This window comes from Trichosurus vulpecula, chromosome 2 (genome assembly GCF_011100635.1).
Source record: "Trichosurus vulpecula isolate mTriVul1 chromosome 2, mTriVul1.pri, whole genome shotgun sequence".
Lineage (NCBI taxonomy): Eukaryota > Metazoa > Chordata > Mammalia > Diprotodontia > Phalangeridae > Trichosurus > Trichosurus vulpecula.
The window spans coordinates 2,019,146-2,042,583 of record NC_050574.1 but is presented as its reverse complement, the minus strand read 5'-3'; the positions used below and the strand labels follow the sequence as shown (position 1 = coordinate 2,042,583).

General features: G+C 40.0%; 1 protein-coding gene across 1 annotated transcript in view; it reads right to left on the bottom strand.

Moving 5' to 3' along the window:
• Positions 1 to 4,189: 4,189 nt before the first annotated feature.
• The window catches only part of LOC118835392 (vomeronasal type-2 receptor 26-like), a 60,388-nt gene continuing 41,139 nt past the window's right edge, over positions 4,190 to 23,438 (bottom strand). Inside the window, exons 5-6 of the mRNA XM_036742580.1 lie at positions 19,430 to 19,553; positions 4,190 to 5,112 (exon numbers count right to left, since the gene is read on the bottom strand). Of these exons, the coding sequence (XP_036598475.1) occupies positions 4,190 to 5,112; positions 19,430 to 19,553 (1,047 nt within the window). The remainder of the gene's footprint in view (positions 5,113 to 19,429; positions 19,554 to 23,438) is intronic.

Genomic DNA, 23,438 nt, shown 5'->3' with positions numbered 1-23,438 from the left:
CCACAAAAATCCTTATTCAGGGTGCCGCCAACCTCCCAGGCACCCAGGGCTGCAAAGTAACTGTCATCTTGTACTCTTCTTCCTCTTTCAACACTCTCTACCCTTCTTCAGTCTGTGCACAAGGCCTGCCAATTTTACCTCGATGACATCTCTCTAACATGGCCTCTAATTTCCTCAGACACTTTCCCTACCCTGATTCAGACCTTCATCACCTAATGCCTGGACCATTACATTAACACGCTGGTGGATGTGCCTGCTACAAATGTCTTCCCATTCTGATCTATTCTTCACTAAGTGTATGGAGGGATTTTTCTAAATCACAGGTCTGACCACGTCTCAAACACTCCCCGATTCAGTAAATTCCAATGCCTCCCTATCACTACCAGGAACAAATATAAAACCCTTTGTGGTTTAAAGGTCTGTCTCCCATACATTTTTCCCAGTGTCCATGTACCATATACCACACACACACACATGCACACAAACATGCAAACCCAGACCCTCACAAAAGCATACATGTACACATACGCACACATGCACACACAAAAACACAAATATGTACACACATACAGCCACATGCACACACGTGTGCATGCACATGCAAAACCACACATATATACACATGCACACAAACACGCAAACTCAGACACTCACCAAAACAGCCATGTATACCTGTGTGCACGCACGCACACGCGCGCACACACACACACACACACACACACACACACGATCCAGTAAAATTGGCCTCATTCCTGTTCCTTGAACAGGACACTCTGTCTCGACTCTGGGTGTTATCTCTCATTGTCTCCCATTCCTGGAATGTTGTTCCTCCTCTCCTCCACATCCTAGATTCCCTGACTTCCTTCAAATCCCAGCTACAACTTTACTTTCTACAGGAAATGTCCCTCAGTCCTCACGCCCTCCCTCTATTGATTATTAATCATTTATCCTGTGACGTAGCTGCTGCATGTCATGCCCCATCTGACTGTAAGCTCCTTGAGAGCAGGGACTATCTTGCCTCTCTTTATTATCTCCAGCACCTAACACAATGCCTGGCACATATTAGGTTCTTAATAAATGCTTATTGACTGACATGAGATAATCCACTTATGCATACAGAGTTCCCATGAAGAAGGAATAAGAAATTCTTCCTTCTCAAAAATTGTATTTTCAAATCCTATTCTATTCAGACCTATCTTTACTTTCGCACAAAACCTGTCACCTTTGACTCCTTCTTCTCTCTCATTTCCCATGTCAGTCAGGTGACAAGGGCTGTCAATTTCACCTTCATAACATCTCATATGTGAGCCCTAATCTCCTCTAGCCCATTGACTAAAGGACTCACTGAGTACAAAGATTACACTGGTCCATCATTTGGTGAATTGACAAAATATCTTCAAATACCCAAATTAACTGTAAAGGACAAATGAAGAAAGACATTATCTGCATCCAGAGAAAGAACTGATAAATAGAAGTATGTAGAGAATATTTTTACATATGTATATATATACATATATACATACACATACATACATACACACATACAGATATATATGCACACGTACATATAGCCATCTCTAGGGCAGGGGGAAGGAGGCAGGAAGAAAAAAGAAATTTACATGAAAACTTCATTGCATATTTGCAAGGAATAGCAAGTTATACATAGTAGATTTATGGTTTCATATGCAATCATTTTTTATTGTACTATGTTATGGAAATGCTTGTTTTATTCCATCGATTTAAAACAGTATTTTTAAAAAAAAGCATTGATATAAAGGCTCTCCTCCAAAAGTGTCTCCTATGCACCTGTGAAAACTCCAAAAGTCTCTTAGAAATATACGAAAGATACATGTATTTGATGAGCATCTGATTATTTTTTAAGTGAGTGTTTCTTGTAATCTTAGATAGTGTGGCATAATGAGAGGCAGTGTGATATGCTGCAGCGGAGGATGGCCTCAGAGTGAGAAGAAGAGTTCAAGACCCATTTCTGACTTAGTGTCGTTAGGGGACCCAAGGCTCATTTAACTTTTGTGTATACCTGGGAAATCTCTAAGATGATAAATTGAGAACACTTGCCAGCTTTCATTAGGAGAAGTGTTTTCCTACCCAGGAGTTCACTGTAGAGAGCCAGCTCTGAGAAAGCCCATTCTGGGAAAAGATACAGGCCAGGTTTTCCCTGAAGCCTGTTCTTGCGAAAACTCAGGATGTGGGCTCTCCAAACCCCCTTGGCACACATGTGCTAAACACCACCTGTGGGCTGTTAACACGATATTGTTATGGCAAATAGGGAACAAAGCAAGAGGAAGTCATGCAATGTAACAAATGTTTCATACGAGAACTTGTTGATTCTGCTTGCCTAAAAGGTATATAAGCACTAACCCTCAGCTTAATAAATGGAGCTGCGCTATACTCTTCCTCCTGGCCTGTGTCTTCTTTTCATTCTTCACGGTATTCGACCATCTCTGGTCATTCTGTGCCACAGCCGCTGGCGGCAGTTCACCACACTGATAAAGTCCTAGGTTGGCTGAGTTCCTTTCCCTGCTGCATCTGGGGCTTCTTTATTTGAATTAATCAATTGCTGAATGAGCAGCTAGTCCTAGCAAACTCCTCACTCTCCCATCTTGCCGGGTCTTCCCTCAGCTAGGCATAGAGAAATGAAATCAATCTGATTCAATTCAGTCACTTATGAAACACCCTTACCTGCAGCGCTCTGCCCAAAGGAAATGTAAATCTTAATCTCTAAAAAGTTTTTTTTTGTTTGTTTTTCTCTTAAAGACCAGCCTGAACTCCAAAGCACTCTAGTGCCAGACCACGCCTTACTTGGTCACTGTGTGGGCCCTGATAGGCTCAGAATGAATGTAAATAAGAATTATTTCTGTTTTGTCCAGAAACTCTGAAGGTCTTCCCTTCCTAGATCTCTTTTTTTAAAGAGGCCATTCTTTGCTTCATTTTTTTTATTAAGCTGTAATCACTGAATGGGCTCTGCTTCAGTCAAAGTGAGACCTCTTAAAGACCTTAGTTTGAAAAGGCCAAGGTCCCCCACTGCATCCTGAGCCATCTGCAGTTGTCCTGACCCATATCTGGCCACTGGACACAGATGGCTCAGGAGGTGAAACTGAGTGGTGACTTTGCACAGCCCTCCCTCACTTAAATCCTATTCAATTGCATGTCATGGTATCACCTCCCTGATGTCTTGATCCTCTTCCAGAACAAAGGACAAACAGCAATCAATAGTTGAATGGGCAGCTAGCCCTAGGGAACCATTCCATCTCCCATCTTCCCAAGTCATTTGTCAAGAAGACATAGTGAAAGGAATGCAATCTGATTCAATTATTTGTGAAACATTTATTATCTACTGTGTTAAGGAACAAAGAAGAAAACCGTATACACACACATACACATATGCACAGATTTTGGATAAAAGACATAATGGAATAAGTATAAAGTTGAGGCCTAAAGTCCTATGGGAAATTGGAAGTGGTCTAGAGAACTTTCAGTTTTTCCTCTACTTCAGCCTACCTGCTAATTCAAGTTTAGATCAGGTAGTAAGGATAGTGGCATTGCTACATCCGAAGTGGTATTGTTTAACATTATCCTCATAGAATATGGAGGAAAGTACTCAGCCTCCAGACCCAGGGAAGAGAACTCACTTCCTGCAGGCCAATGACCTGTTGCTTATCTCTGTGCTCAGCAGCATTATGGCCTCAGCTAGTTGGTATGATAGGAGATTGATGGTATAACTCTTAGTAGAAATTAGGGGTCTTCTAGGGAAAGTGGAATTCTGCTACATTTTATTCAAACAATGTGCAAGACTTTATAGAGACAGAAGCTAGAGATACCTTGACTTCTTGAGTGAAGTTCCAACAAAATAAAACAGCAATTTATGAAGCAACCCTGGGCTTTTGAGCAAGGTGAGGACATGATGGAAACTGGTCATCATTAAGAGGTGTCATTAAACTTCATCCTCATAGGCTGCTATGGAAGAAAAGTGAAGGAAAGCACATCACCTTGAAGGTAAAGTGATGGAGCTGTTTCGTTGCTCCATTGTCATCTTCTGGGGATTTAGGAATAATGGCTAGTTGAGTGGAAAACAGAAAAAAGTCATGTGTAACAAAGGTATCCAATTCAACACTTACAAGATGGATAAGCATTATTTTTCATTCATTTCTGATGTCACCAGCAGCAAATGTTAAGAATGATTCCTGGCTCTAGAATCTCCTTTATTCTTTATCCATTCCAGAGTGTTCATGTGTGGCTTCAGAAGGATGACGTAGCACTTGGGCATAAAGATGCAGCCTAATAAGCCAGCACTGGAGGCCAAGATGGCAAAGATCTCCACAGCCACCATGGCCTTGCCCTTGGTGCTCTGGTATGTGGGGAGGAAGGAGATCCAGACACTGCAGAACACCAGCATGCTGAAAGTGATGAACTTGGCTTCATTGAAGGTGTCAGGGAGGTTTCTGGCCAGGAAAGACACCATGAAGCTCCCCAGAGCCAGGACACCCATGTAGCCCAGGACACAGTAGAAGGCAATGACAGAGCCTTCCTTACACTCAATGATAATGTGGCCAGGTTCAGATAGGATGTCTGTGTCTGGGAAAGGGGGAGAGGCCCCCAGCCAAATGCCACAGATTGTCACTTGGATCATAGAGCAGATGAGGACAAGAGAGTTGGACATTCTAGGCTGGACCCACCTTCTAATCCTGCTCCCTGGTCTTGTAACCTTAAAGGCCAGAATCACAGTCATCGTTTTGGCCAGGATTGAGGAAAGAGCCACAGTGAACACGATTCCAAATGTTGTTTGCTGAAGAAGACAGATTGCAGTGGTAGGCTGGCCAATGAAGAGCAAAGAGCATAGGAAACAGAGAGTCAAGGAGATGAGGAGAGTGTAGCTGAGGTCCCGGTTATTGGCTTTGACAATAGGAGTGTCCTGAAACTTCACAAAGACCAAGAGAATCACCATGGTGATGAAGGAGAAGGAAACAGCTGTACAGGCTAGAGATAATCCCAGAGGGTCTTCATAGGCAAGAAAGCTTACTATCTTAGGAAGGCAGAGATCTCTCTCTTGATTCGGATACTGATGATCTGGGCACTTCACACAGTGGTCAGGTTCTACAAGGGCAAACAGGATTTCAGTGTTTCTTGGTCAGTAAATTTTTCCTATTTCCATATTAGAAAAAAATCACAGAGACTTCTGAGTTGTGTGAGTAACAAGCTGGTGGACTAGACACTTTCTCTGATCCCCACAACCTTTCATACTTCTCTAAACAGAAATTACCAACAATCACAATATACCAAAATAAAGTCCAAATAGTACACAATTTAGATATAAAGGCTGATACTATAAAAAAATTAGGGGAGCAAGGAATAGTTTTTCTGTCAGATTTATGGAGAATGGAGGATTTTAGGACAGAACAAGAGACAGAGAACATTATGAAAGGCAAAATAGATAATTTTGGTTACATTAAATTGAAAAGGTTTTGCACAAACAAAACCAATGCAACCAAGATTAGGAGGAAAGCAGAAAACTGGGAAAGAATTTTTATAACCAGTGTCTCTGATAAAGGACTCCTTTCTAAGATATATAAAGAACTGAGTCAAATTTACAAGAATACAAGTCATTCCCCAATTGATAAATGGTCAAAGGATATAAACAAGTAATTTTCAGAGGAAGAAATTAAAACTATCTGTAGTCGTATAAAAAATGCTCTAAAACATTACTGATTAGAGAAATGCAAATCAAAACAACTCTCAGGCACCACATCTCTCCTGTCAGATTGGCTAGCATAACAAAACAGGAAAATGATAAATGTTGGAGAAGATGTGAGAAAATTGGAACACTAATTCATTGTTGATGGAGTTGTGAACTGATCTAACCATTCTGGAGAGCAATTTGGAACTATGACCAAAGGACTATAAAAATGTGCTTACCATTTGACCTAGCAATACCACTTCTAGGGCTGTATCCCAAAGAGATCATTAAAATAGGAAAAGGACCCAAATGTACAAAAATATTTACAGCAGCAGTTTTTGTGGTGGCCAAGAACTGGAAACTCAAGGGATGCCCATCAGTTGCGGAATGGCTGAACAAGTTGTGGTATATGAATGTAATGGAAGACTATTGTGCTATAAGAAATGATGAAGAGGCAGATTTCAGAAAAACCTAGAAAGACTTATAGGAACTGATGCTGAGTGAAGTGTGCACAACCAGGAGAACATTGTACACAGTAACAGTCACAATGTGCAAGGACTGACTTTGATAGACTTAATTCTTCTCAACAATGCAAGGACCTAAAACAGTTCCAAAAGACTCATGATTGAAAATGCCATCTGCATCCAGAAAAAGAAATATGGAGTCTGAAGGCAGATCAAAGCATACAATTTTATTTTGTTGTTGTTGTTTTGTTTTGTTTTATGTTTTTCTTTCTCATGTTTCCTCCCATTCATTTTAATTCTTCTTTACAACACGACTAATATGAAAATGTATTTAAGAGGAATGTATATGTAGAGTCTATATCAGATTGCATGCTGTCTTTGTGGGGGGAGGAGGGGAAGGAGGGAGAGAAAATCTAAAATGTATGGAAGTGAATGTTGAAAACTAAAAAGAAATAAATTAACATAAAAAATTAGCCACCAAAGATAAAGCAACTTCTCTTGTCTCAATGATCTAAGACATTCAGAATCCAAAAGAAGGTTAAAAAAAACTTCATGATCTGGCACTTATTGACCCTTAGCTCACCCAATACACCACTTTCATTTCCCATACTACTGGTATAGAGGCTGTGCTAGCAGCCCAAGGACCTGAGACATGGGTCAGGCTTTTCCACAAAACCCAGCCCAACACCCTCCCACTTTCTCGGGCCATGGAGGGTTCATTCCAGGCTGTGGAGATTTGGCCAAAAGACAGCTGGCACAGCCACTACCCTTAAGGAGCAAAAGTCTGCCAGGGACCACAATCCCATAGCAATACCCCTCAATGCTAGCTGCCTTCCCTCTAGTGATTATCTCCAGTATGTGCTGTCCAGAGCTGGTTTGTCCACAGTCACTAGCATGTTGTTTTCCCCATCAGACTGGGAGCTTCTTGAGGTAAAGGACCATCTTTTGCCTTTTTTTGGATCCTCAGCACTTTGGATCCTCAGTGCCTGGCACAGGAATTGGTGCTCACAATAAATATTTGTTCTCTTCCTTCCATCCTTGTTTGTGCATGGTTATTTACATGGTGTCTACCCCATTAAACTGTGATCCCTTGACAGCAGGGATCATCCTTTGCCTTTCTTTTTACTTCAGTGTTTAGCCCACTGCCTGGTACATAGTAGGCATTTAGTAAATGGTGAGCGACTGACTATAGATAGTCATAATAATTATGTGAGTCTGACTGAAAACAAGGAAAGTAGATCACTGGAAGAGATCTAGAAGATCTAGAAAGACCTAGAAACCAACAAACAGAATAATCCTCCTAAGAGTGATCAAGTGAACAATACCCACTTCTCAGAAATGATTCCCTGCTTGACATGAATTACAAGGAAAACTGGAAAAATAATTTGACTGAAAAATCATTTAAGACCATTGTCTTTTTATTCTGTGTGTATTCGCCTATTTATTTGTTTGCTTGACAAGCACTTAACTTTCCTTCCTAATGCTCCCTCCCAACTAAACAACAACAAGAATACATCAGAAGGCAAAGCACAGTCCAGTAAAACACCTTCCCACATTAGCCACCCCCCAATCCCATCTGTCTCCAAATCACTCTAGTGGGAAGCAGGCCCATGGTTTCCCTTCTGTCCCTCCCCCAACTTGGTCTGTCACTGCCTTGCTCAGAGTTCTAAAGTCTTCCAAAGCTGTTTCACTCTAGCACATTGTTTGGACTGATGTGCTACACTATGTGCTTCAATCCACACTGAATGTACAAGGAAACTTGAGAAACTGTAAGAAATTAACTCATGAAATCACTCACAATTCTACTAGACAGTGAAAGAGGATACATTTCTTAAATTTTGTTAAAAGAATTTATGATCATTCAAAGGATAGCAGTTGTGTCCAAAGACAACATCCACAGATATCTTAAAGGGTTTAAAAAAAAAACTTTCACCCAAAGAGAATAAGCATAGCCAGCAAAAAAAGAAAATACAAATGAGCAGGGGGTGGAGGGAATATTTGCACAGTCCATAAAGTGCTGGACCTGCTCACCTCTGACCCTCACACCAGGTTACATCCCAAGTCTGTTAACCTCTCTCATGCCAGCTTACTCACCTCGGACACAGGAATTAATGTCTGTAATACCAATCTGGAAGGGCTATTGGGAGGCAAAAATGAGATAGTGCACTTTGCAAATTCTGTAGTGCTATACAAAAGTAAGTTGTGGGTGTATGAAAGTGAATATTGAAAACTAAAAAAGAAAGAAATTAACTTTGTAAAAAAATTAGCCACCAAAGATAAAGCAACCTCTATTGTCTCCATGATCTAAGACATTCAGAATCTAAAAGAAGGTTAAAAAAAATTCATGATCTGGCACTGGTCTGCACACATTACAAGTCTCAGGGTAACCCCTGGAGAGCAAAGAAAAATGCTGTTTTAGTAGTTTTTTAATTTTTTATGTAACATGCTTTAATTAATCCACAAAACCCAGCCCAACACCCTCCATTTAATTAATCTATCCTGCTTGCCTGCCTTAAGTTAACTGGTGATACAGTGGATAGAGGGTTGGCCTGGAGTCAGGAAGACCTGAGTTCAAATGTGACCTCAGACATATACTAGCTGTGTGACCTTAGCCAAGTCATTTTACCTCATTTTTTTATATTGTAAAACAGGGATCATAATTGCATTTACCATACAGAGTTGTTCCAAAGGTCAAATGAGACAATATCTGTGATTCTAATATTGAGAAATGATTATTAAATAGCCAATAACTGGGAAGATCCAAGGATTTTTCCCTTCCAATCTTCTTGTTCTCTACTGGGTCAAGTCAGCGTCTGAAGGAAATTGCTCACAATAAGACTGGATTAACTTTCTCTTCAACCTTGTTGAGATCCCACCCAAGTGGAGAAACCCATTGTATTCTACTCAGACTTGGGTGGAGAATAGATCCTTTGTCTGGAGCAATGGTGATCATAGTCACATCCCCCAGCCCCTCAGAATAGGTTCACCTGTCATTATGACACTCATTCTTCTCATTAGTCGTTAACCAATCAGAGCTGATTGCCACCTTCTGGAACCAGTCTCTTCAAGGGGATATAAATGTTGAGTGGGTTCTGTGAGGGGTTTTTGGCATTCAAGTGCCACTGACCCCTTTTATTAATTATCTGCTAGCATAATTAACATAACTATGTCTCTAGTCTTTTTTATATGTCACAGTTTGGCAACCCAGGGAAAGGACCAGACCTCTGCACTACAGATTCTTAGCAAAAACCTCCCCCATATTTTGGACCCAAGTGGAGAATTTCTCCATAACCAAAGCTTTTTGTTAGGAATCTGGCTATGATCTGACTCTCCCTTTTACCATTACTTAGATTTTCTCTAGGTAAGTTTATGTGTTTTATGGCTGTGTATTTGTTTTTGTGCTGAAGCTTTCTAACTTTCACTGTCTCAGTGAGGAGTGTTGTATCAAATACATGCATTTATTTGAAAGAGATTCCCCTGAAGTAGACTAGAGGAGGATAAAACAAAAAAACCTGTGTGTACAGTAAAGGGTCACCTGGGAAATTCCAGATATTTCTCACTTCAGCTTACACAATCCAATTTATTAGCATGGGACCCCAAAATACTAGCAATACATTTCAATTCTTTTTGCAGGAATAGAGTTTCAAAACAGGGAAATGTGGTCCATTACCCTGTGGGATGCGTGTAAAGCTATGATCCTTGCTTTCAAGTCTTTAATACTGTGAGAGATGGGTAAAAGTTAGGGAAAGTTAGGTTTCCACAGAAGAGTTAATTGAGTTCTACAGAATAATTAATGAAATGTCAGCTTGAACAAAGAAGGAGTAAAATTTAACCAGGATGAGGGTCCCCAGGCAATCAGAATAAAGTTTGTGGTTTTTCAGAAACCACAGATTCAGAATGTTAGGAAAACTGGTCTAAACTGGCTAGATAAGGGTCAAGGTTGAAGAGAAAACTGGGTCAAATGGCTGCCATGCATGCTTTAATTGGCTAACTGAATATTACATTACACATCCACAAGGAGGAGTTTTCTGCCATTTTGAACATGGGATGTATGATGAGGGGAGGGGGACATGCTTACACGTGTCAAGGAGAGAACATATGAAGAAGTGTATCAGGAAGAGTGGAGCAGACCAATCCTCTCTCCCAGGGAAGGTACAGAGCTGATGGTGCATCAATCTGCATCCTTGGTCTAAGACTATAAAGCTGATCTCATTTTTGTAAGCAGCACTCCCTCTTCCTAAAGAAGGGCAGAGTCTGCTCCTGGCCAGGAACTTTTACCAATTCCTTTGAATTCCTCAATAATAATAAATTGCCCTTGATACCTGAATTTCAGTGTCAAGTGTATTTCTAACAATACCTATTATTTAAGCTGTGAGAGTACCAAATCTTGTAAATACATTGGGGAATACATTTTCAGGCAGCTAGATCTAAGTACAGGATTGGGTGTAGCAATGAGTAAAAAAAAAATCTGCTATGAACAAAGTAGGAAGCAGATAGGTAAGTAAAAGAAATCACCTTGAGCAAAATACAAGGCACTCCAAGCAAGGAAAGTACCTTTTACTTTAATTTTGATTTCTGGTAAGGCTCTGTGTGTCTGTCTCTGTGAGATTTTCTAAGATTAGCTTGACAAAATTTTAAAAGGCAATTTTAATTTTAAAGAGTTCTCTTTCTGTCTTTTGATTATTGCCAAAACCAGGAGACAGACAAGGAAGAAGGAACTTTCCCCCATATATGAATTTACAGATTTGGAGGTGTAATCAGAAACAGGATTTTTCTGTGTATAAAAATGCCAAGTTTTTCTTTATGTGGAGTTTTAGCTGTGGTTTTGAGCTAAGAAGATCTCAGACCAAGCAGTCCATAGTGTGGCTTTAGTCTTCAAGGGCTAACTCTTAAAAGACACCTACCATCTCAAGTGACATTAATTAATGAGTCACTTAAAGTCCCTTGGATTATGTTTAAATTAAATCTAGGGAATCATCTTTGCCCACCCAATACATCTGACATTAGGGCAATATGTTTAAAGCTGCAAAAATAAGGGTTTTTTGTCTTTTAAGACATTTTGATCATGGGTTTTTCTATCATAGCCTTAAAAATAAGCAGTTTAGGATTTCAGGAATTTATGTTAAAAATGTGTATTGCCATTGTACAAGGTGTTTTTATAAGTAATGTTGGTAAAAGATGTGAGTGAAATACAACTCTCTTGATTTGTAAATTATTAAATATTAACTCTCTCCAGATTCTGAAAAGGGAAGAGTGGAAGAACGTTTAATTTGGAAAACTATTTTTAGGCATTTTAACAGATCTCTATGTTAAGTAGGCAGTCAAGCCTTTTATAAGCTGTCAACAAGGTTGGGAAAATCCAGAACAATACTCCTGCCCTTCAACAGCCCTCCTAAAAGTTGTGGGGTTTTTTATAAAACACCTTACTGATTTTTTTAAAAGAGAGATTTGTCCCACAAACTTCTCCAAGGACTAGAAATAGGTGGTTCAGATTTATATCTTCCTTTTGAGAGAATGAGACAGGCTTGGAAATGATGGAGTGATGGGACCTGGACCCCTAAAAGGAAAAGACAATGTCTTTGAAAGCAGCCCGGTCCCTGAACTTTCCCACACAGCACAGTCCCAGGAATTTTGCCTTAGGCATCTGGCCTATCCTAGCCCACATAGATCACCTAATTAGCTTACTTAACATTCCTTTTACTGTTGCTCTTGTCCCACCCCAGACTACTTGCATATACGAACCACTCCTTAATCCCATCCAAATCTTCTCACAGTTTAGTCTTTTTTTTGTATGTAAGTATCAATCTCATCCCCATCAAGTTGCAGATTCACTAGAAACCCCACCTGCTCCTCTTGGCATTACAATAAACTTTGTCTCTTGACTGAAGGAAGGCCTGAGTGGTCAAATTCTTTCCAGGCAGACTTGCCCTATACCCTTACATTTTGGGGTTTCCAGAAACCATAAACCACAGCAGAGCTTCTTTTGATATAACAAATAATACTTGAGTTGTAATCAAACAGCAAGTTATAATGTTGGAAATGAAGTCAATGAAGAGAATAACCCAGTTTGAAATTAACCCTGTAGCTTGGAAACAACTGTCTGTGATATGGTTGAAATGGAAAGGAAAGTTGTGTAGTCTGAGTGATGTGTTTGAAAGATGTGGAAAGAGAAATAGAATCTGGAGGAAGGTGCCTTCCAAGAAGATGGTGGAGTGGGTCAGCAATTTACAACCTCTCCAGATTTCCCCCACAGAGACAGAAATCACCATGAAATGCAGACAGAGCAGCAAAAATAAAGGGGTGAAGCAGTTGTCCTCCTAGGACATCTTAAGAGGATGTCAGAGAAGTCTCCAGTGGCCAATATTTGGTATCATTGAGGTGTAAAGACCTCCAGGCTGACTGTACTGAATGAACAAAGAGAAGACAGTGAGGGAAACAGACAAAGCCTCAAGAAATTTCACTTCAGGAGCTTTTATCTCGTGAACTTTTATCTCACAAACTTTCATATAAAGAATAGCAGATGCTGAAAGGGGCAAAATTAAAGGACCCCCGGCTATTTCTGGATGTCAGGACTAGCAGTCCTGGGCTATGGCTGTCATTGAGGAAGAGGAGCAAGCACAAGCTCCATGAGGGCAGTACCCCAGGGAGCAAGGATGTTTTGGGGAGAGCATGGCTGAGGTTTAGGGGAGGAAGAAAAGAGTCCCTGAGGTTGAGCCCCTGGACAGAATTCAGACAGTAACCAGGTCTTGTGGCCTAGGGCAACATTACCTACAACTTGGCATTAAAACTTGACTATAATATTACTAAGCTGCTAAAAATAAAATAAGACAAATTAAAAATAAAAATGATTGAGCAAAAGAAAAAAACTTGACCATTGATAGCTACTTTGGTATAAAAGAAGATCTGGGTTCATACTCAAAGGAAGATAGGTTAAAAAAAAGCTACTCCTACCTTAAAGAGTAATGTCAAATGGTCACAAGCTCAAAAAGAAATCTTGTAAGAACTTATGAAGGAATTCAAAAATCAAAGAAGAGAGAATAAGGAAAAATTAGAAAAAGTAAAAGCAATTCAAGAAAATTATGAAAAGAAAGTTAACGAATTAGAAAAGGAGATACAAAATCTTAAGGAAGAAAATAACTCCTTGAAAACTAGAATTGGGCAAGTGGCACTGAATGATGTTATGACAACAAGTTATAATAAAACTGGACAAAATAGAAGAGAATCTGAAACATCTCATTAGAAAAACACCTGCTCTGGAAAACAGAAAGAATGGACTCAGATATCTTTGACATTTAGCAAACCTCCTGGGACTCCGTGGCTCCTCAAAGGAATGTCAATAGATAGGACCATCCAACTGAGAGATAATCTGGCAGACCCTTTCTAGGAGATATTCCTGGGACTCTGTGACTCCACCAAGGAATGTCAATAGATAGGACCATCCCACCATCCCTGGGGGCTCCATGACTCCACCAAGGAAAGTAAATGAGATTATCCCACTAGTACAATAACCTGACTGAATCTTTTGATCAGCCAGGACCTTTGTTCCTGTTCCCCCACCCTGTACCCCCACATATCCTATATAAGCCAAGCTGTCACCCCAACACAGGACCATTGATTTGTGGTTGCAGTACCCCAATGGCCGCCGGCTAATAAATTCTCCACTTAAAACTTATACTCTGTGGTGTGTCTCACTCGCTTCTGGTACAACATCAGTATATATGATAGTTATGATACTAAAAAAAAAGAATCTGGATACAATATTATAAGAAACTATTAAGGAAAACTACTTTGAAGTTCTACAAGAAGATATAGTAGAAACAAAAAGAATTCAACAATCACCACCTGAAAGAGAAACTAGGAGGAAAATTCACAGGAATGTCATAGCCAAGTTTCAAAATTCCCATGTTAAAAAGAAAATATTGCAAGCAATAAGAAAAAAATTAAATACTATGGAAAAACAACCAGGATTTCACAAGACCTAGCAACTTCTACACTGTGGAAATTATTTTTTTTTAATTTAAATTTATTTATTTAACATATTTGGTTTTCAGCATTGATTTTCACAACAGTTTGAATTACAAATTTTCTCCCCATTTCTACCCTCCCCCCCCCACTCCAAGATGGCTTATATTCTGGTTGCCCTATTCCCCAGTCAGCCCTCCCCTCTATCACCCCCCCTCCCCTCTCATCCCCTTTTCCCTTCCTTTCTTGTAGGGCAAGATAAATTTCTTCACCCCATTGCCTGTGTATCTTATTTTTTAGTTGCATGCAAAAACTTTTTTTGTTTTTGAACATCTGATTTTAAAACTTTGAGTTCCAAATTCTCTCCCCTCTTCCCTTCCCACCCACCCTCCATAAGAAGTCAAGCAATTCAACCTAGGCCACATGTGTATCATTATGTATAACCCTTCCACAATACTCATGTTGTGAAAGGCTAACTACATTTTGCTCCTTCCCAACCCATCCCGCCTTATTGAATTTTCTCCCTTGACCCTGTCCCCTTTCCAAAGTGTTTGTTTTGATTACCTCCACCCCCATCTGCCCTCCCCTCCATCATCCCCCCCCTTTTATTTTTTTTTTATTTTTTTATCTTCCTCCCTCTTCTTTCCTGTGGGGTAAGATACTCAACTGAGTATGTATGGTATTCCCCCTCAGGCCAAATCTGATGAGAGCAAGGTTCACTCATTACCCCCTCACCTGCCCTCTCCCCTCCTCCCACAGAACTGCTTCCTCTTGCCACCTTTATGCGAGATAATCCACCCCATTCTATCTCTCCCTATCTCCCTCTCTCAGTATGTAGCTCTCTCATCCCTTAATTTCATTTTATTTCTTTTAGATATCTTCCCTTCATCTTCAACTCACCCTGTGTCTGCTCTCTCTCTTTTACATATATATATATGTGTATATATATATATATATATATATATATAAAAACACATACATACACATAGATATATACATACATACACATTCACTTATATATATACACAAACATATATATATATATATATATATATACACAAACATATATATATATATATATATATATATATATATATATATATATGCATATTCCCTTCAACTACCCTAATACTGAGGTCTCATGAATCATACACATCATCTTTCCATGTAGGAATGTAAACAAAACAGATCAACTTTAGTAAGTCCCTTGCAATTTCCGTTTCTTGATTACCTTTTCATGCTTCTCTTGATTCTTGTGTTTGAAAGTCAAATTTTCTATTCAGTTCTGGTCTTTTCACTGAGAAAGCTTGAAAGTCCTCTATTTTATTGAAAATCCATATTTTGCCTTCGAACATGATACTCAGTTTTGCTGGGTAGGTGATTCTAGGTTTTAATCCTAGCTCCATTGACCTCCGGAATATCGCATTCCAAGCCCTTCGATTTCTTAATGTAGAAGCTGCTAGATCTTGGGTTATTCTGATTGGGTTTCCACAATACTCAAATTGTTTCTTTCTGGCTGCTTGCAGTATTTTCTCCTTGATCTGGGAGCTCTGGAATTTGGCGACAATATTCCTAGGAGATTTCTTTTTGGGATCTATTTGAGGAGGCAATCGGTGGATTCTTTCAATTTCTATTTTGCCCTGTGGTTCTAGAATATCAGGGCAGTTCTCCTTGATAATTTCTTGAAAGATGGTAACTAGGCCCTTTTTTTGATCATGGCTTTCAGGTAGTCCAATAATTTTTAAATTATCTCTCCTGGATCTATTTTCCAGGTCAATGGTTTTTCCAAGGAGATATTTCACATTGTCTTCCATTTTTTCATTCCTTTGGTTCTGTTTTATAATATCCTGATTTCTCATAAAGTCACTAGCTTCCACTTGCTCTAATCTAATTTTTAAAGTAGTATTTTCTTCAGTGGTCTTTTGGACCTCGTTTTCCATTTGGCTAATTCTGCCTTTCAAGGCGTTCTTCTCCTCATTGGCTTTTTGGAGCTCTTTTGCCATTTGAGTTAGTCTGTTTTTTAAGGTGTTGTTTTCTTCAGTGTATTTTTCAGTATTTTTTTGGGTCTCCTTTAGCAAGTCATTGACTTGTTTTTCATGGTTTTCTCACATCCTTCTCATTTCTCTTCCCAATTTTTCCTCTACTTCTCTAACTTGCTTTTCCAAATCCTTTTTGAGTTCTTCTATGGCCTGGGGCCAGTTCATGTTTTTCTTGGAGGCTTTTGTTGTAGGCTCTATGACTTTGTTGTCTTCTTTAGGCTGTATGTTTTGGTCTTCTTTGTCACCAAAGAAAGAATCCAAAGTCTGAGACTGAATCTGGGTGCGTTTTCACTGCCTGGCCATATTCCCAACCAACTCACTTGACCCTTGAGTTTTTCAGTGGGGTATGACTGCTTGTAGACTAACGAGTTCTATGTTCCACATTTGGGGGGGGAGGTGCCAGCTCTGTCACACCCGCACTACTCCTTCCCCAAGAACCCCCAGTCCAGACTGGGCTTAGATCTTCAGCAGGCTGTTGCACTCCTGCTCTGATCCGCCACTTAATTCCTCCTACCAGGTGGGCCTGGAGCCGGAAGTAACAACAGCTGTAGCTGCCCCACCTCCGCTGCCCCCGGGGCTGGAAGCCGAACCGCGAACTCCTTCCACTCCCGCAGCTTTTCCCACTAACCTTCTCTGCAGTCTTTGGTGTTTGTGGATCGAGGGTAACTGCCGCAGCTCACTGAATCAGGGCGCTAGGGCCCCCTCCGCCCGGCTTCTGGTCCGGATGGTCCACGCCGCTCAGGCTGGGCTCTGCTCCACTCCATTCCCAGCTCCCAGCTCCATGTGGGATAGACCTCACCCAGAGACCATCTAGGCTGTCCTGGGCTGGAGCCCTGCTTCCCTCTGCTGTTTTGTGGGTTCTGCCATTCTAGAATTGGTTCAGAGCCATTTTTTATAGGTTTTTGGAGGGACTCGGGTACAGAGCTCACTCCAGTTCCTGCTTACCAGCCGCCATATACACTGTGGAAATTATTATACTATTTCATATCATTTTTAATTTCAAGTAGACCCAGAGCCTGTATTAATAAGTAACTGGATGAAGATCCAGGACCTGGGCTTCTTTGTTCTCTCTAAAAGTTTGCTCAGGCAATACCCTTACCTCTGTCAACAAGGCCAGATCATTAAGGACATTACCCTAATCCCAAGAGAGATTACCTTGCTTAGTATTCTACAGGTATATACTATGTTATGGAATGTAATGAGACACAGAGACGCTGGGCTGTAGTTTCAACTGACTTTTGTCAACATCCTTTACAACTCTATTCCATTAAGGAAAATCCTCTTGTTGTATCATGGTTAAACATACATGGGGGTCATAAAAATGAGGTCATACAGGCTTGCTAGCTCTGCTAAAATAATGTATATAAATTTTCTCATTCCTTTGTTCAGCAGCCAGTGCCTATGCTCTGACTCCTTGTACGTACAAGTAAGCTAGCTTAGCTATGCTTTAAGGGAAAATAATAAACAACATGGATTTTTCTATCACCTAGCTCTGTTGTTTCCTTCAACCAAATTTTCAGGTTTAACAACACTAAAGGAATATAGGTCTTGGAACATTATATTTTGAAGAGCAAATGAGCTGGGGTTAGACTGAGTGACAGCAAAATCATTTGCCCAAAACAAGGTACCTTACCCCACACCTTTTATCAGCTTTGTTTTCTCTTGTCTTTGCCCATTAGATTGTAAGCTCCTTAAAGGCAGGGACTAACATTTTAAAATATTTTTTCCAGAGAGAGTACTGTGAGGGAGGGTTATTGGAAAGTTATATACTGTCAGCAAAACAAAATTCATTAATAAAATATTTTTAAAAGAAAATAATATGCATTCTTTTCCACTGACTTTGTGAGCAAAAAATAGGAACTACAATTATTTTTCAACATCTTGATGGACTAAACTCCCAACCACCTGGTGGCATAGTAATAGAAAGTCTCCAACTTCTAGTGAAGAAGAAATAAAAATATAACAAACAATGCAAGGACACATTAAGATATGAACTCATCCACCATTATAACAACTATCTCCTATTCTTGGATAAGAGACTTGGAACCTTTGCTTAAAGGACTGTTTTCAAAATGCAAATGTATTTGGTCATTTTTCCTCATATCTTGCCCTTGAATAGGGAATATTTTCTTATTCTGAAAATATATGCTGTTATTACACTCCAAATACTTCTCTTTCTCACTTAAATGGTTCCCATTTTCTCTACTCCTCTCTCTTCTGTGAAGTTCTTATCTAGTCTAAGTAGTGACAGAATGCTGCTAACTGGTTATATACTCTAAGTGAATCTGAAATGTTATAAAAACACAATCTGTACCCTAAAAATTGAACCTGCTATTCAGCAAGAGTGTCTTTCATTAGCACACTAATAAATCTCTTTGCTTTCAGTTTGGTCTCCTATCCTTGACCAAGTCATCAGATGCTTTTACCAGGAGGTCCTGTTCCTCTTGTTCAAAAGAATTTCCCAACAACACTCTTACCCCCCCAAACTAAGAGTGCCCTGGGTTTATTGTTCTCCAACAGCAGAAGCCACATACTCATAAGGAACACCTACCTCAGGACCCCTTTCTTTTCTGCCCTCATTCTTCACTCACTCTCAATCCATACTGTCTGCTTTCAACAGTTACCAAAGTTCTCTTCTTACTCTTGAGTTTACCTTCCCTTAAATCAGAATTTCTCACCCAAAATGACTCCAACTCACTCCCCAATGTCAAACTTACATTTGATTTATTCCCTCTCATCTCAACAGTAACCTCAATGTTGCTAACAGACTAAAAAGCATTTCAGTTAACAGCGTCTTCTTCAATTACACATGAATCTACACTTTCTTGTGCAGCATTCTCTCAAGAAGAAACATTGTTGTCTATGACCTATCTCTTCTCTATCCCTGAACACTCAACCAATGATGTGGATTTGCACTTCCAGACCCCAAGCATCTGTATCTGAAGTTTCCAAAGAAGATGAAGATCACAGACACATGGGTCAGGCAGAGTATGATGTCCTGGATCAAATGAGAACTGTTTTTCAGCATCTACTGTTATTACTCACTGTGCTCTGAGCATGTTTGTCACTGTTTCTGGTATCTTCTCTAGTTTCACCTTGTACCAGTATGTGATAGATGCTTCATGTGGGAAGGAGTCCAGGAATTGAAAAAGATCACAATGGCTCGACATAGGCCCTTGGTGTTTTGCTGGGTCTAGGAAGGGGAAATCTCTGAAGTTTAGAAATAGGAGGTCTTTGCAGTCAGGGAAAAGGAGTTATCAGCAGACACTTACCCTTTTTACTGGAAATTTCTCCCTCTGAGCACTGGGCACAATCAAAGCAGCAGATAGGCTCTCCCTCCCGAACAATTTTCTTGAATCCAGAACTACAGAGCTCAGTGCACACAGAATTGAAAACCTGAGGAGAGACAAGGATGAGAAGGAAATGGGGTGCCTGAAGGTGTTCAGGAGAGAGAAAAGGCTAACTTTGCAGAGGAAATATAAGAAGTGATTCCTTGGTCTGCATGTCTAGAAATAGCACCACTAGCTGTAAGGTAAGGCTGGTGCAATAGTATTTCCATAAGACTTGGGAGTATGGAGAACTGGGTTACTTTCTAGATATTTCATCAGTATTTTTTTGTGGTACAACAGGCAGATATCTTAGTAGTCTATCTCTTTCTTCATCAAGAGGTGTGGGACTTCGACTAAACCTCTTCATTTTCTAAGAGCTTGTTTTCATGAACCATAAAATGAAGGGTCTCTTCCAGCTCTAAGTAGAGGGAAAAGAAATGGAGGCCCCATCAGATTTTACACTCTGCAAACAGGAACTTCAGTCATGAAATCAAGAGTTGCTTGCTCCTTGAAATAAAACTGGCAAATCTGGACAACAGACTAAAAAGCAGAGACATCCCCTTGCTGACAAAGGTTCATATAGTTAAAGCTATGATATTTCCAGTGGCAACATATGACTTTGAGAGTTGGACTGTAGGGAAAGCTAAGTGCCACAGAACTGATGCTTTCGAATTGTTGTGCTGGAGAAGACTTTTGAGAATCCCTTGAATAGCACAGAGGTCAAATCTTATAATCAATAAAAGAAATTAATAAAATCAATAAAAGAAATTAATTCAGTCTGTTCGCTGGAAGATCGAATATTGAAACTGAAGCTGAGTACTTTGGCCACATAATAAGAAGATGGACTGTTGGGAAAGATTGAAGGCACAAAGAAAGGGGGACAGCACAGGATAAAATAGGTACATAATGTCCTGGAAACAGTGAACAAGAACTTGGACAGATTTTTGTGTTCTTTTTGCAAACTTTAACTTTTTATTTATTTTAACTTTAAAAAAGAAATTGTGCATATTTATGGTATCAAAAGATACAACATAGTGATATTATGCTATATTATACACATATTTCATGCATTTCTGAGTTTCCAAATTTTTTCTGTGTCATCTGTTGGTCTTCATGTCTTGTCTGCAGCTTCTGCAAAATTCCCCCAAATTTCCCATTTAATTTCTTATGCCAATCTGGCCCCAAGGTATATCAAGGGGGAAAGTTGATATATTGATGGGAAAGGTCACTATGTGTAAGGGATAACTACTACATGGTAACTACTTCCTACACACTATGTAGGAATTAAATTAAGGTATGAATCTAAATCCTCTATGTCTCCCCAGAGATCAAGGTGGTAAAGAAGGGCTGGTGACCTGTGATAAGCCTTCTGTTCCTGTAAGGTGACCCCTTGTTGACAATAGATAAAAAAGAATTTGAGCACTAACACTCCCTGCCCTCAGGAAGTTTACATTCCGAATGGGTAGAAACCACACACACAGGGGAGCAGTGTCAAGGTAGGGACACTAATTCAAAAAGTTACCCAGATGTGACATGGAGCCTCAGAAGAGAAGATTGGCAAGCCCTACTAGAAACATCCTTATCTATGTCTTGCCACTAGACCCAGATGGCTTGGGAGGAGAGAGTGAGGCTGGTGACTTTGCACAGCCCTGCCTTGCTTAAGTCCAATTAACTTGCAAGTCAAGACATCACCTTTCTGATGTCATTGGTCTTCTTCAAGAATGAAGGACAAATATGTGGTATATGTATATGGTAGTAGCTGCCCCACTGGGAACCCAACTGGCCAGTTCCAGATGGTCAATGCTGCTTTTTTCCTCCTTTGTTCCTTCTTACATCCATCCCTCCCTCCCTTCCTCCCTTCTTTTTTTCCTTCTTCCTCTGTCCACATGGAGAATGAAGTACTTACATGGGAGTATTCTGCCCAAAGGAAATTAGATTTCTTGAAACAGAGCTCCAGAAAAAAAAACAAACAAACAAACAGGTTTTGATAAGGCCCACTGGAATTCAAATGGAGCTACTTGAGTATGCCTTAAATCCAAAGCACTCTGGCTGTCACTGGATGCCCAATAATAAGTCCCAGCCCAAGCCTCTGTTGGTCACTGTTTGGGTATGATAGTTCAGCATGAGTGTAAATAGTAATTGCTTCTGTTCTACATTAACATTGAGGATCTTCCCCTCCTAGATTGAATTTTTAAGTAGCAAAAAGAAGCTGTCTTTTGCCTCATTTCTTGCCTAGCAAGGGCCAGCTCAAAATGTAAAATTTGGTGGGATAGAGTGGAATAAAGGACTGCAAGAAATTCTCTCACAAGCTCAACAAAAAATCCAGTATTTTCCAACCCCTACTAATAAGAAAGAGGCCCAAAAGTTCATAGGGCTATTTGGCTATTGGAGACACCACATCCCACACTTGGGACAGATTCTGAAACCTTTGTATAAAGTTGAAACAGTAAGGCAATAAACACAACATCAAAGATAATCATGAATATGCCTATGTAGTTCTGTATCACAAAGTAAGAAAAAAAGGTAAAAAGTATAAAATTTATTCAGACACAGGAAAATCAAATCCCATAACCAAATGTTCAGCTCCCACAGCCAGTCAGCCCACTTTACTATAACAGAAAGGAACTTAAAACACCATATCACAGCCTGGAAACTTGCCAACCCCAAACCTCTCTGTCTTCCCCAAAACAAACTCAAAATAATACAGCTAAGTCAGCCTGTTCAGTTCCAACAATCATGACGGCAGCCAATAGCAGCCACCAGCAGCCATAACATCTTTCTCTTTCCCTCTCTCTCAATCTCTCAATCTCTCTCTCTCTCTCTCTCTCTCAGCATTTCTGTGATGCAACTTCATTTTCCTGTCAGGAAGTTCCTCCCACCATGTGTCGTAGGCTTCCTGTGACATAAGCAAGTCACATGACCTATTAATGGGTGGGAAAGATCTTCAAATCTAATTGCTATTATGAAAGTCACCAGGAAGAAATACAAATTTGATTAGAGACTTGAACAAAGTAGAGCTTTTGAGGAAGCAAAGGCTGCTATACAATTAGCCCTAGATTTGTGTCCTATGTAAAATGGGCCAGTGGAATTACAAGTAACTGTGCAAGATGACTATGCAAAAGGGAGTTTATGGCAAAAACAACAAAGCCAAAGTGTACCTTTAGGATTTTGGTCAAGGAAACTACTTTCATCCGGAATGAAATATACACCTTTTGAGAAGCAGCTGTTAGCTGCATATTGGGCTTTGGTAGAAACTGAGCAACTGACTCTATGCCATGAAGTGGTATTAAGGCCTGGAATTCCAATTGTTGCCTATGTAATGAACATGAAAGATCTTGGGGCCGAATGTAAAGGAAATCAGTAAATGAAAAGATCTGTCCTGCCCATTGAATAGGCTTCATCTGGGGCTCCAGAGGTAATGAGTACTCCAGCTTCCCACATAATTGCACATGTGCAAGAGGCGAGCATAATCAAATGGAAGTGGTATATTCCGAATAGGTCGAGAGCAGACAAAAGTGGACTTTCTACTCTACATGAATCTGTGGCAAACATTGACACTGAGAAAAATGAAAAACCCCTGAACCTAAGCAACAGTTGGTACCATCTTAGTGAAATGGAATGATGGATATGATGGACTAACTGAGGAACAGAAGAAACATGCTTCATTTACTGATGGGATAGCAAAATATTTGGGACACAAGAGACACTGAAAAGCAGTAGCCTATAAGCCCTGTACTAGGCAAACTTTGGAAAGTTCTAGGATAGGTGGAAGTAGCCAATATGCTGAACTGATAGCAATACATCAAGCCATCAAAACAGAGAAGGGAGGACAGTGTCACAGATTTACTGACTCATGGGCAGTAGCTAATGGGTTAGCTATGTGGATGCCTATGTGGAAGAATTAGAATTGGGAGATTCATGGCAAACAAGTTTGGGGTAAAGAGTTATGGGA